Raw genomic sequence first — 13,194 nt, 5'->3', positions numbered from 1 at the left:
TGCATCCTCAGAGCAGGCGCGATGGAGCCGAAACGAGAAGCCGGCGTGCCTATATGGCTGGGCCAGAAATCCTTGGACGCGCGCGCGTACTATGCGCCTGCGCGTGGGTCACGAAAAACTCCAGGGATGCGTACGCGTGCTGTGCGCATACGCGCCGATGGCCGCACGTGATTTTTTAAGAAGAAAACGTGACCAGTGATTTCAGGCAGTGGCAGGCCCTGTTTTGGAGCAGAATTCTGGCGGGAAAAGCATAAGAAGACCAAGGATTAGGGGGATTGGGATCATTAGACATAATCTAGATATTTTGAGAAGTTAGTTACATTTTTAGAGAGAGAAAGTCTACCTTCTCTCTAGCTTTTCTAGGGTTTTACCTCTCAAATTTCCAATTCTCTTGTACTAATTGGTGAGATCTATTGCTAATTCACTCTACATTACTTCCAATTATAGATCTAGATTCTACTCTTCTCAATTTAGTTCTTGTTGTGCAAGTTACTTGAGGATCTAGCTTTTTGGATGTTGTTACTTCTATTTCCATTGATACATTGAGGTAATTCAAGTTCTTAGCCTACAATTATTGTTTGTTGTTAACTTCTTGTATTGGACACCTTTGATTTCAAGCTTTTCTCTCAATTTTACAATGATTCTCATCAATGTTCTCCAAGTGTTTGAGAAAATGCCAACTTTAACCATGGAGTAGATTTTCCTTACTTGGCTTGGAAGTTGAGATGTTGGATGCACTTGACTTATTGATGTCTCTTGTTGATTGTCAATCGGAAATTGCTAGTTGATTTGCATGTCACTAAAGCTAGACTTCCTTAGGGTTAGGCTAGGACTTGTGAATTCAAATTGATTACTTTAACTTGACTTTCCTTAATACTAGAGGTTAATTGAGTGAAGCAATAACTAGTTGAGATTACAATTGATAGAAATAATGATGATAGGTAGTCCAATTCTCACTTCTAGCCAAGGCCTTTGTATAGTTTGATTTTCATTCACATTCCTAGCTTGTTCTCTTCTCATATTAAACTCCACACACCAATACACTTTCTAATCAACAATGTGCATTTTGAAGCATTCCTAGGGAGAACGATGATAAACTATGATTTTGAGGTTTATCTTGTGCTTAATTTGGGTGGTTTTATCAACTTTTCTCACATTTATTCAAGGAATTAGCATGATTTTGCAATTCTCCCTTGATTTGTGCTTAAATGTGAAAACATGCTTTTTAGGCCCTAAAATTGGTGATTTTAATTCACTTTAATTCCATTCGATGCCTTGATGTGTTTGTTGAGTGATTTCAGGTTTATAAGGCAAGTATTGAATGGAAGGAATGAAGAAAAAGCATGCAAAGTGGGAGAACTCATGAAGAAATGAAGGAACCGTAAAGCTGTCAAGTCCGACCTCCTGGCACTCAATCGACCATAACTTGAGCTACAAAGGTCCAAATGAGGCGGTTCTAGTTGTGTTGGATAGCTAACATCTGGGGCTTCAAAATGATATAAAATTTGCCATATTTTTCCTGACGCATAGGGGCGCGCACGTGCCATGTACGCACACGCGCCGATGGAGCACGTGGGCCCACCAAATTGAAATCACCCCCAGCAATTTTGTAGCTCATTTTGGGCCCAATCCAACCCGTTTCGGATGCTATTGAACCCAAGGATTGAAGGGGGAATGAAGAAAGTAGTCATAGTTTGAGTTTTCATCATGTTTTAGGGTAGAATTCTAAAGAGAGAGGCTCTCTCCTCTCTCTAGATTTTAGGGTAGTTTTAGTTAATTCTTCTTGGATCCAAGTTATGATTCTTGTTTTGATTTAGTTCTTCCTTTTAATTTCTTGTTATTACATCTCTATTCTTCTAGTTTTACTTGTCATTTCCTTTATTTTGTTACTTTTATGTTCATGAGCCCTTTGTTGGATTTGGATCTTTTCTTTAATGAAATTTAATGTTTGATGTTCTTTTATTGATGATTTGAGTTGTTGATTTACTTTTCTTGCAATTGGTAGTTGGTAGATTTTATTATTCTTGCACCTTTATTATGCTTTCCTTTTATGCCTTCCAAGTGTTTGACAAAATGCTTGGTTGGATGTTAGAGTAGATTTTGAGCATTCTTGGCTTAGAAAGAGTAATTGGGCAATCTTGAGTCATGAAAACCCAACTCATGTTGGTGATCTAGAGTTGTTAGCTAATATTATTTCTATTGACGCTAATCTTTTGTTAATTAAATTAGTGAGTTGATTAGGACTTTTGGATTATGTTTCTATTGACGCTAATCTTTTGCTAATCTAATTAGTAAGTTGATTAGGACTTTTGGATTGAGATTAGCTAGTCTTATTAGACTTTCTCTCATGGAAGATAATATGATACCTTCTTCCAATGTTGGAGATGACGTAATAAGATAAATTCTTGTTATCATTGTGGTATGATTGATTAATCTTGTTTGACTTTCTCCCTATTTGTTGGAATTGACTAAATAAGATGAATTAATCATTGCATGACTATGATAGAAAGCCTATGATCTCAACCCTTGCCATGAATGTCTCTCTTTATTAATTGCTTTCTTTAATTGCTCTCTTTACTTTCCTTGTCATTTATTTTAGTGCCCCTCTTATCAATCAAAAACCCCTTTACCCCTTCATAGCCAATAATCATTCACTTCATTGTAATTCCTTGTGAGACGACCCGGAGTTCAAATACTTCGGTTAATTCTTATTGGGGTTTGTACTTGTGACAACCAAATTTTTGTATGTGAGGACTCTTTGTTGGTCTAGAACTATACTTGCAATGAGAACTCATTCATTTGAGGAAATTCCATACCATCAAAGAGTTCGATCATCAAAATGGCGCCGTTGCCGGGGAGTTGCAATGGTGTTACATTATTGGCTATTGTGAATATTGTGAATATGTTTGCCTTTTGCTTATTTGTTAGTTTTTGCTAATTTTAAGACTTTGTTGCTTATTTTTATTAGCTTTTATTTTTATTTTTTTTTCTTTCACTATGAATTTTCATCACTTTGACTATGAGTTTGGCTCAAATTATGTTGTAGGGAATGGGAACTACAATGGTAATATGCATCAAGGATGGAACAATCAAAGGTGGGAGGAGCCTCAAAGGATTGATCACCCTTCTTGGTAACAACCCCCTCCGGTTTCTTATGGGTATAATTCTAATCCTAATGCATATCAATCTAATAGATGTGGTGACCCTTATAGTGATTGTCAACAACCACTACCACATGCCTATGAACCACCCCCTCAACATGATTTTGAACCACCTTACTCACAAGCCCCATACCACCAAACATCCCCATATGACCCCAACTCTTATCATCATACCAACCACCTTATGAACCATATGAACCATACATGAAACCACCACCATTCCAACACAATTACTCTCAAGAACCACCTCAATGTACACCAACTCCATACCCTTACCAAAATGAACCACCTTCCAACTATAATGCCTTCCCCTCAAACAATGAACCTTCTCTTCCACCATCACCTCCCGATGAAGCCTCCATGTTGGAATTGAGAGATCTTGAATCTCATATCTTAAGGCGACAAGAGGAGGATGAAAATAAGTTTAAAGAGCTAGGAGCCAAGATGGTTATCCTAGTGGAAGCCGTTAGCAATATGGCCTCCTCCCGACTAAGCCTAAGCAACCAAGGCACTCCCATTGACGAATGTGGAGAAGCAACCAAGGAGCATAGTGAGTTTAGAGCTTCAAAGCGAAGAAGAGGAGTTGAAGCAAGGAGTGCAACAAGAGGAGGAAGTTAAGATAATTGAGCTGGAAGAAGTGGTTGAAGCCTTTGAAGAGGTTGACCAAGAGATGGATTCAATCATTAAGAAATTCTTATGTACAATTGAATCCACTCCAATTGGGTTTGACATAGAGGGTAGGGAAGAAGATACCTCACCTCCCATACCTTTGGTGAGTAATGAAGAAGAAATTGAATTGGAAGCAAACCACCAAGAGGAAGAGGTTGAAGTTGAGGAAAGTTGTAAGGAGGTGGAGAAAGTCAAGGAAGAGCACAAGGGAGTGGAACTTGCAAGATCATTGGGACCATCCCTTCTTAAGTCATCATCCAACACAACATTTAAGTGAGTAAAATTCTTATCCCTAAGCTTTGCTTTCTCACTTGAATATGGTTTGATTGAAAATGATGGTCAACTTAGAGCTTTTTCTGGAGTTAAGAGTAAGAGAGAGTTGTGTAGTGGTTGGAAACATCATTCTAGGTTCATTATGGTTGCTTGCTCAAGGTTTGATTGCAAGGTTTGGTGTGGAGCTAAATTGTATGGGTCTAGAAAGTTGTTTGGAGGCTTCTTTGAGAATTCCAAGGCTAAACCACCCAAGTGGAATCATGATGATCACTTTGAAGATGGGTGTCAAAACAAAGTGTGGGATCCTGGATCGCACAAGGAAAATCAATTTTGGGAGCTCATGGTTTGTGAAGAACTCCATCAAAACTTGAAGATATTAAAATTGAAGAATGGAGCTTATTGGAGACTCAAGCATTGGTGGATGTTCAAGGATAGCTTCAAGCATAAGCCACCTTAAGAGGAGCTCCCCACAAGTCCAACTTAAGGACAATAAACAAAAGTACTAGGTGGGAGACACCCCACCATGGTAAACTCTTTTCATTTTTCTCTTTTGTAAATATTGGTAGAATAGGTTTGGTTTCATGTTTTGTTTTGTTTGTTTAGTTTATTTTGTAGTATAATATGTTAAATAAGGTTTTAAGGTGTTTGGATAGCTGTTTAGAGGTTTGGAATGCTTAGTTGGTGCAAGAACTTGGAAAAATTTTGAAAAACAGAGCACCAACCCGCGCGTGCGCGGACCTGGCGCGTACGCGCGCCTCAAGCATTTTCGACCATCCACGCGAACGCGCCATGTACGTGGACACGTGGATGCAAAAATCTCACCCCTCTATACATTGACCCGAGAGTTGCGCCTACACTGCGCCAGCACCATGCCTGAGGCACAAAACCACCCACGCGTGCGCGCACGCACACTGTGCGCGTGCACGCCGATAGCGTCACCTACCCTCCTGGTACATGTCCCAGAGAGTTATGCCCAGTTTGTGCCTATCCTGTGCCTGCAACACACGCGTGCGTGCACCTGGCGCATACGTGTCCTTTAGCCAAACTGTGCATCGGCGCGGAAGCGTGCATGACGCGTCGGCGCCGGTAAAAAAAAAGGAAGAAAAAAAATTTCTTTTCTTCCATTTTCTTTTATTACATTTGCTTATTTTCATTTATTGCATTTTAATTTTGTTTTTATAGCTTGTTCTTATCTTCTTTTCTAAGTTTCTTGTTTTAATAATGGTATTGAATTCTCTTACTCAATTGTTGAGAATTTCTTGGTTAATCTTGGTGCTTCTAGACTTGTTTGATATTGATGGGTAATGAAATATTTAATTCAATGCTTAACCTTTGATGCTCCTTATATTCTTTGTGCATTGATATGAGCTTACATGTATTTCATGACCCACTCTTTCTAGTCGAACCTGATGCTTTTGAGTGCTCTTCATGCCTTGACTTTACTCTTGCATCAAGTATTAATTGATATTCCCTTTGCTTATATTGCTTCCTCACTCACATGCGTAGCTAACATGTAGTGAGAACCCTACTCTTAATTGGCATTAGCCCCCGCCTATGTTCTATTGCTTTCATATCTTTGTTATAGGCTTAATTTTCTTTCTTTTTCTCTCCTTTGAGGTTGGCCACCAAGAAGGAAAGGAATGGAAAGGCTTCTAAATGGGGCAACAAACAAGTTCATCCGCACAACCTTTTGAAGGAGCTCATCAATTGTAGCAACCCGTCCACCTTACTCTTCTTTGCATGCACCGAGGACGGTGCAAATTTCTAAGTGTGGGGAGGTCGTCCGACCGACCTCCATGGGTAACAACTTCCTTTCTCAACACCAAATTCTTAATTTTTGTCCTTGTTAGTTAGTTGTTGCATTGCATGATAGGTTGCATTCTAGTTAGAAATTGTACATATTTTACCACTTCTTTTTATGTTAGGACTACTTGGTTAGGGTGATGATTTCTTTTCCAAGAAACTGTTTTTAGGGCACCCTACCAATTTGAAAAAAAAAAATTTTGTTGAACTTGCTTGAAGAATTTATTTTGAAACATGGTTTTTGAGCTAAGAACACAAGCATGTGAGTTTTGAGCCCAATTGTGTGGTTACATCTTATAACCACTTATTTTTATATGCAATAAAAAGGGGACAAAAATGCCCCAAAATAAAGTTCAATAAAAATCAATGCATGTGGAATGTGAATTAAAGAGAATGCATGAGTATGAGAAAAAGTGGGAATCATGGGTAGCTAGGTCATGTATTAGAATTGTATAGGTTGTTACATGTGTTTGGTGAGAGCTTAGGTTAATCAAAGATACAAATTTCAAGCTCACTTGACCATATGCATCCCTACCTTGACCCTAGCCCCATTACAATCTATGAATAAGTCCTCGTGATGAATGTATGCATGCATTGAATAATTGTTGATTGTTAGATGAAAAACAAATCATAGAAAGCATGATTAGAAGAGAATTGAGTGATCGACCCTATACACTAGAGCGACTAGAGCGGATACACTTCCGGTGAGGGTTCGATACTCAATTCCTTGTTTCCGGCTTTCATGAGCTTTTCTTCTTGCAAGTCTATTTGAACTTCATTTTGATATTTGAATTGGTGGGATTGAACAATCTTCATACTACTTAGCCCTACTTGATATATATTCTTGGAGATTGATTTGCTTTTGACCAAGTAGGTAGAATCATCTTGCATTTAGTTGCATTCATATAGATAGGTTTATATAGTTTCTTTGCATTGAATAAATATTCATACCCCTTTTCTGGTCCTTTTTTATTCTTAGCATGAGGACATGCTTGGTTTAAGTGTGGGGAGATTTGATAAACCCCGATTTTGTGGTTTATCTTGTGCTTAATTTGGGTGGTTTTATCAACTTTTCTCACATTTATTCAATGAATTAGCATGATTTTGCAATTCTCCCTTGATTTGTGCTTAAATGTGAAAACATGCTTTTTAGGCCCTAAAAATGGTGATTTTAGTTCACTTTAATTCCATTCGATGCCTTGATGTATTTGTTGAGTGATTTCAGCTTTATAAGGCAAGTATTGGATGGAAGGAATGAAGAAAAAGCATGCAAAGTGGGAGAACTCATGAAGAAATGAAGGAACCGTAAAGCTGTCAAGCCCGACCTCCTGGCACTCAATCGACCATAACTTGAGCTACAAAGGTCCAAATGAGGCGGTTCCAGTTGCGTTGGAAAGCTAACATCTGGGGTTTCAAAATGATATAAAATTTGCCATATGTTTCTTGACACATAGGGGCGCGCACGTGCCATGTACGCACACACGACGATGGAGCACGTGGGCCCACCAAATTAAAATCACCCCCAGCGATTTTACAGCTCATTTTGGGCCCAATCCAACCCATTTCTGATGTTATTGAACCCAAGGATTGAAGGGGGAATGAAGAAAGTAGTCATAGTTTATTTTTTCATCATTTTTTAGGGTAGAATTCTAGAGAGAGAGAGGCTCTCTCCTCTCTCTAGATTTTAGGGAAGTTTTAGTTAATTCTTCTTGGATTCAAGTTATAATTCTTGTTTTGATTTAGTTCTTCCTTTTAATTTCTTGTTATTACATCTCTATTCTTCTAGTTTTACTTTTCATTTCCTTTATTTTGTTACTTTTATGTTCATGAGCCCTTTGTTGGATTTGGATCTTTTCTTTAATGAAATTTAATGTTTGATGTTCTTTTATTGATGATTTGAGTTGTTGATTTACTTTTCTTGCAATTGGTAGTTGGTAGATTTTATTATTCTTGCACCTTTATTATGCTTTCCTTTTATACCTTCCAAGTGTTTGACAAAATGCTTGGTTGGATGTTAGAGTAGATTTTGAGCATTCTTGGCTTGGAAAGAGTAATTGGGCAATCCTGAGTCATGAAAATCCAACTCATGTTGGTGATCTAGAGTTGTTAGCTAATATTGTTTCCATTGACGCTAATCTTTTGCTAATTAAATTAGTAAGTTGATTAGGATTTTGGATTATTGTTTCCATTGACGCTAATCTTTTGCTAATCTAATTAGTAAGTTGATTAGGACTTTTGGATTGAGGTTAGCTAGTCTTATTAGACTTTCTCTCATGGAAGATAATATGATACCTTCTTCCAATGTTGGAGATGACGTAATAAGATAAATTCTTGTTATCATTGTGGTATGATTGATTAATCTTGTTTGACTTTCTCCATATTTGTTGGAGTTGACTAAATAAGATGAATTAATCATTGCATGACTATGATAGAAAGCCTATGATCTCAACCCTTGCCATGAATGTCTCTCTTTATTAATTGCTTTCTTTAATTGCTCTCTTTACTTTCCTTGTCATTTATTTTAGTGCCCCTCTTATCAATCAAAAACCCCTTTACCCCTTCATAGCCAATAATCATTCACTTCATTGCAATTCCTTGTGAGACGACCTGGAGTTCAAATACTTCGGTTAATTCTTATTGGGGTTTGTACTTGTGACAACCAAATTTTTTTATGTGAGGACTCTTTGTTGGTCTAGAACTATACTTGCAACGAGAACTCATTCATTTGAGGAAATTCTATACCATCAAAGAGTTCAATCATCAAACGACTCGGGAGTTATACTCTCGGTTATTGATTTTAGATTGTTTGATGAGGAATTGCGTATCGGTTTAGGCTATACTACGATTGGATTCATCGATAAATTCTACACCGGCATAAAACCATTTATCAGTCGTTCTTCATCTTTATCAATCTGGGGTGGAACTAAAGTATGACCCTTTATTCTATATGCGTTCTTTGCAAGTCTTGACCCGGATCATATTGAGCTACAGCTTGAGAGTACATCACAAGTTCCAACAAGTTATTTGGGCTAATTGGGATACATGACATGAAATCTTGTTAGTCATGGGTAATTGAGGTCCCTGTGGCATCAAGGCTATAATCATAGAGCTTCATTCTCCGATTCGAAAGATCCAACCTTGTCCGTAGCGTTTTGAGTAGGATCATCAGAGATTGAATTGCATGAGCTTCACCCTCGTCAAGAGTGACTGACCTGTTCGGGCGTTTGGTTTGGATCAGAGAAGATTAATGACCCTACCCCTGGCTTAATTACTTATTATAGCCTTGCCATTGAATGAATCACTCGTCATTAAATTAGTTAGTAAGACGTATCAATCCAGAAGAATAAGTATCTCCGAGGCCTTAACTAATTTCTACTATTATTTCTACGTCAACTCTTTATTGCTTTTGTTATTGTTTTGTTTATGCACCTACAACAACAACAATCAACTTTCTATTCGCCTGACTAAGATCTGTAGGATAACCACAGCTTGCTCAATCTGGCAATCCTCGTGGAATTCGACCCTCACTCACCTGAGGTATTACTTGGACGACCCAGTGCAATTGCTGGTTCAGTTGTGCGAGTTTCATTTTCGCGCACCAAAGGGGGTGGCTGAAATTTCATTAAGTTTTGAGGGTTATATATGTATGGGCATGAGCCCAACATGGGCCCATTTTATGGTTTTGGTTCGTTGGCCCAATCTAGGGCCAAAATAGTTAAGATAAGTGTCCGATTTTCTATTCTAAATTTTTTTCTTGTCATTTTTAAAATATTTTTCAAAATCTCAAATAACTCATATTTTAATTTTCAAAAATTCGGGCTCTTACAGTTTGGGACAATGATAAAGGACTGATCCTTTAGCGACCCAGGGGAAGTCGAGGTAGAATACGAGGACTAAATAGTCCCATGAGAGCCAGTAGTCACCCTCCCTCTACCCTGACCACAAGGCCAACTCGTGACACCTCTGTCTGTCGTCATGTTTACCTGAAACAAAGTAATTATATCATTTAGTAGCACTTAAATTTAGAAACACTTATACTAACTAATTTCACCCACAATTTTGAAGACATTTTTATATAACCTCCCCGTGAAATATGGACATATCTACCTTCATGGTTCTCACAAATTCAACCAATATATTATTCCATAAGTCCTCAATCCTTAAACATTCATCACTTATAATAGAAATTTTTATTCAATGGTAATTGAAACTAACAAACTATACTCATCACCAATATAAAACTATTATCTCATAAACTATACTCATCACTAATATAAAATAACATTTTATATACTTAAAGGAAAAAAATGTCCCCAACAGTGGAGCTAAGATCCAAAAATAAACTTGGTCAGGACTTAGCAGTAGTACCTTAACTATATCTTACATTTGTTCTCACCTTCTAAGCTATTAATACCAAAAAATCAACCATTTGTCTGCACAAACACATTATTAAAAACCAACTAAATCAACTAATTAGAGAAAATAAAAAAAGAACGAACTAAAAAAAGGGAAATAGAAGGAGACATAGGCGGTGAATGAAGCAGTCACAGGCAGTGGAACCAGAGGCATGGCAGCAGCAATAACAACGTGATGGTGGAGGCGACGACCTGGTGGTGGAGGCAACGATGATAAAGCGAAGGCTTCAGCTGCAAGAGCGACGAATCAGCAGAAAAAGAAAGAGAGACAAAGAGAGATGAAAAGGGAGAGCAGAGAGAGAGTAAGATATGAGAGGGGGCTACTGGAGGTGGTGTTGACGAAGAGATGGAGATAGAAAGTGAGAGACAAGAAGGTTAGAGAGAGTGTGTAATTTGAAAATGAGGGGACAAAGGATTCGAGGTTCGAATTTAAGGCAAGATTACCATCGGATTTACCGACGAATAAATCCGACAGTAACGCATTGCGAGTGACCAAAATGCAGCGTTGCACTTATTACAGTTACCATCGGATTCATCTGACCCTATATCCGAGGGTAATGTTCGCGCTGATTTTTTCCTTTTTCCCTCGAATTATTACTGACATATTTATTGTCAAAAAATCAATTTTGCCAGCAATTTTTTTATTCAACGAACTTATTGCCAATTCTACTGGTAAAACCACTGTTAATGTGCGATAGTAAATCCAACGAAAAATTCAACAGTATTTAACGTTTTTCTTATAGTGTGGCTTTAGCTAAACTATATTCAACATGCCTTGATTTCTATTCTCCAAAGGGTTACGACTATGTTGGTGCAACTAGGGTTGGGCCCAAGCCAAATTCCTGCTATCCAGGCTCTGTATCGGGCTATGCCCTTGTTAGGCCTTAATAGATAGGTCTATGTTTAAACAACCACAATTCAAGTGTCCAAGTGAAATCAACCAACACATGCATGGTGAGTGAAAATGACATAGACCTCTTTCTTTTAACTAGCAAGCTCGATTAAGTTTTTGATATAAAAAAAAAAGGTTATTGGAAAGGTGTAGCCTCTTACCTTTATAAAATCTTCTTAAGATAATTCTTCGGTCATCAAAAACTAAAGGGTAGATTACCCTTTCTCATGTATTGCATAATAAGCCTATTTTGTATATTTTTAATACATGAAATATCATACATTTAATTAAAGTTTAATTATTCTGTTTATTCCTATAATTTTATCAAATTTATAATTCGATTCTTATATTTTTTTTTCTTTGAATTGGTGAATTTTTACACTATTTTTAATTTTATAATTAGATCTTTTTTGTGTCAAAAATGTTAAAATTATTGTAATATTTCTCCCAAAAAATATATTATCAAAGACCTAATTAAGTTCTTAATTGTGAGTACCTTCAATTTTCAGAAAAATATTCCATTAACTCTAATATTTTTTACACTGACAAGAACCTAATTACAAAATTAGAATCAGTACAGAGACCTAATTGAAAGAGAAAAAATGTAAAAAAAAAACTAATTATAAATTTAATAAAACCCTAGGAATAAACACAATAATCAACACAATAATTATAAATTTAATTTAAATATAATACTCTGTATTTCAATAAACAACCCAGCTACATATCCAAGTGTTTTTGGCAACTAAGTCCAACTAAATTTGCGCACGTAGGTTCTTTGTTATGGTAATCACCGACAACACCAACATTTTGCTATCAAAAACTAACATTTTGAATTGAATTTGAATTTATATAATGGATAATGTTTGGTTCATTTAGTATTATACAGTGGCTTTGCTTTAATAATATTTTCAGTTCATTCTAGACACAGGTGTTTCTGAATTTGAATTTATATAATAGACAAATCTTCAATTCATTTGGTATTATAAAATGGTTTTGTTTTAATAATATTTTCGGTTCATTTGCAGTCTAGGTATGTTGTCAATAAATAATTTGTCCCAATGGTTGGAATGGCTTTCAAGACAAATTGAATGGAACGGAATGAAATCTAATACAATTGAATAAAGTGATAATAAATAATTTCATTCTTTTTGCTAAAGAAAGGCTCAATCATTAACAAAAACACATCGAATTCATTTTTGGATCCAAATGAATCTCAATTAACCTAAGAAATAAACCGAAATTACTTAAGGAATAAAAAACTTGGTCAATATTTATCAGTAGTATCAAGTGAACATTAATTAATACACAAATGAACCAAAATAAATTAATAAATGAACCAAAATTATTTAATGATGGCAATAGAGAAAATCAGAAATAATAAAGATGTTCGCAAAATGTTGATATTATTAGTGATAACGATAACGAAGAAGAAGAAGGAAGAGGAGGAGGAAGAGGAGGAGGAGAAAAAGAAGCGTGATTTAAAAAGTTATTATAACAATTTAGTTAAACACACTGGCTTTATTCCCACACAAAATAATCACCAATTAATCGACTATTATAATACACAACCACTGACCAATGAGTCTATCACTAGTGTATTATTCAACATAAATAAAGAAAAGGAAAAAAATTGTGGACACCAATCATATACAACAATAATAACTCAACAAAGTAATAATCTGGCCCATCAAAATTCCTAGCTCCACATAACCAAACCGCTGGAGATCAACAACGTAACTATCCAACCCAAACTTCCCCATGGAACCACTAAGCTTGCTGGAGGAACAAAGTAACGCCAAAAGAAACGAAGCTTCAGATTCAATTCTTGAAATTTTGTGCAATTTGCAAATTTAGTGAAGTCTATTTAATTAATAAGCCAAAGTATGAGTGAGTTTCAATCAAATTTTAAATAATTAATTTATTAGAATCTTTCTTAAAATTTTACTTTTTAGAAATTATATTTTTTTTTTCTAAAGCC

The 13,194-nt window shown here is 36.3% G+C and overlaps 1 protein-coding gene across 1 annotated transcript in view; it reads right to left on the bottom strand.

Annotated features, from left to right (window-relative positions):
- Nucleotides 12,751–13,194, bottom strand: part of LOC107616570 — a 2,546-nt gene continuing 2,102 nt past the window's right edge. The window contains exon 6 of the mRNA XM_016318521.2: nucleotides 12,751–12,992. Within this exon, the coding sequence (XP_016174007.1) occupies nucleotides 12,913–12,992 (80 nt within the window). The 3' untranslated portion in view covers nucleotides 12,751–12,912. The remainder of the gene's footprint in view (nucleotides 12,993–13,194) is intronic.

Source organism: Arachis ipaensis, chromosome B09, assembly GCF_000816755.2.
Source record: "Arachis ipaensis cultivar K30076 chromosome B09, Araip1.1, whole genome shotgun sequence".
NCBI lineage: Eukaryota > Viridiplantae > Streptophyta > Magnoliopsida > Fabales > Fabaceae > Arachis > Arachis ipaensis.
This window is presented reverse-complemented; position numbering and strand designations above follow the sequence as displayed.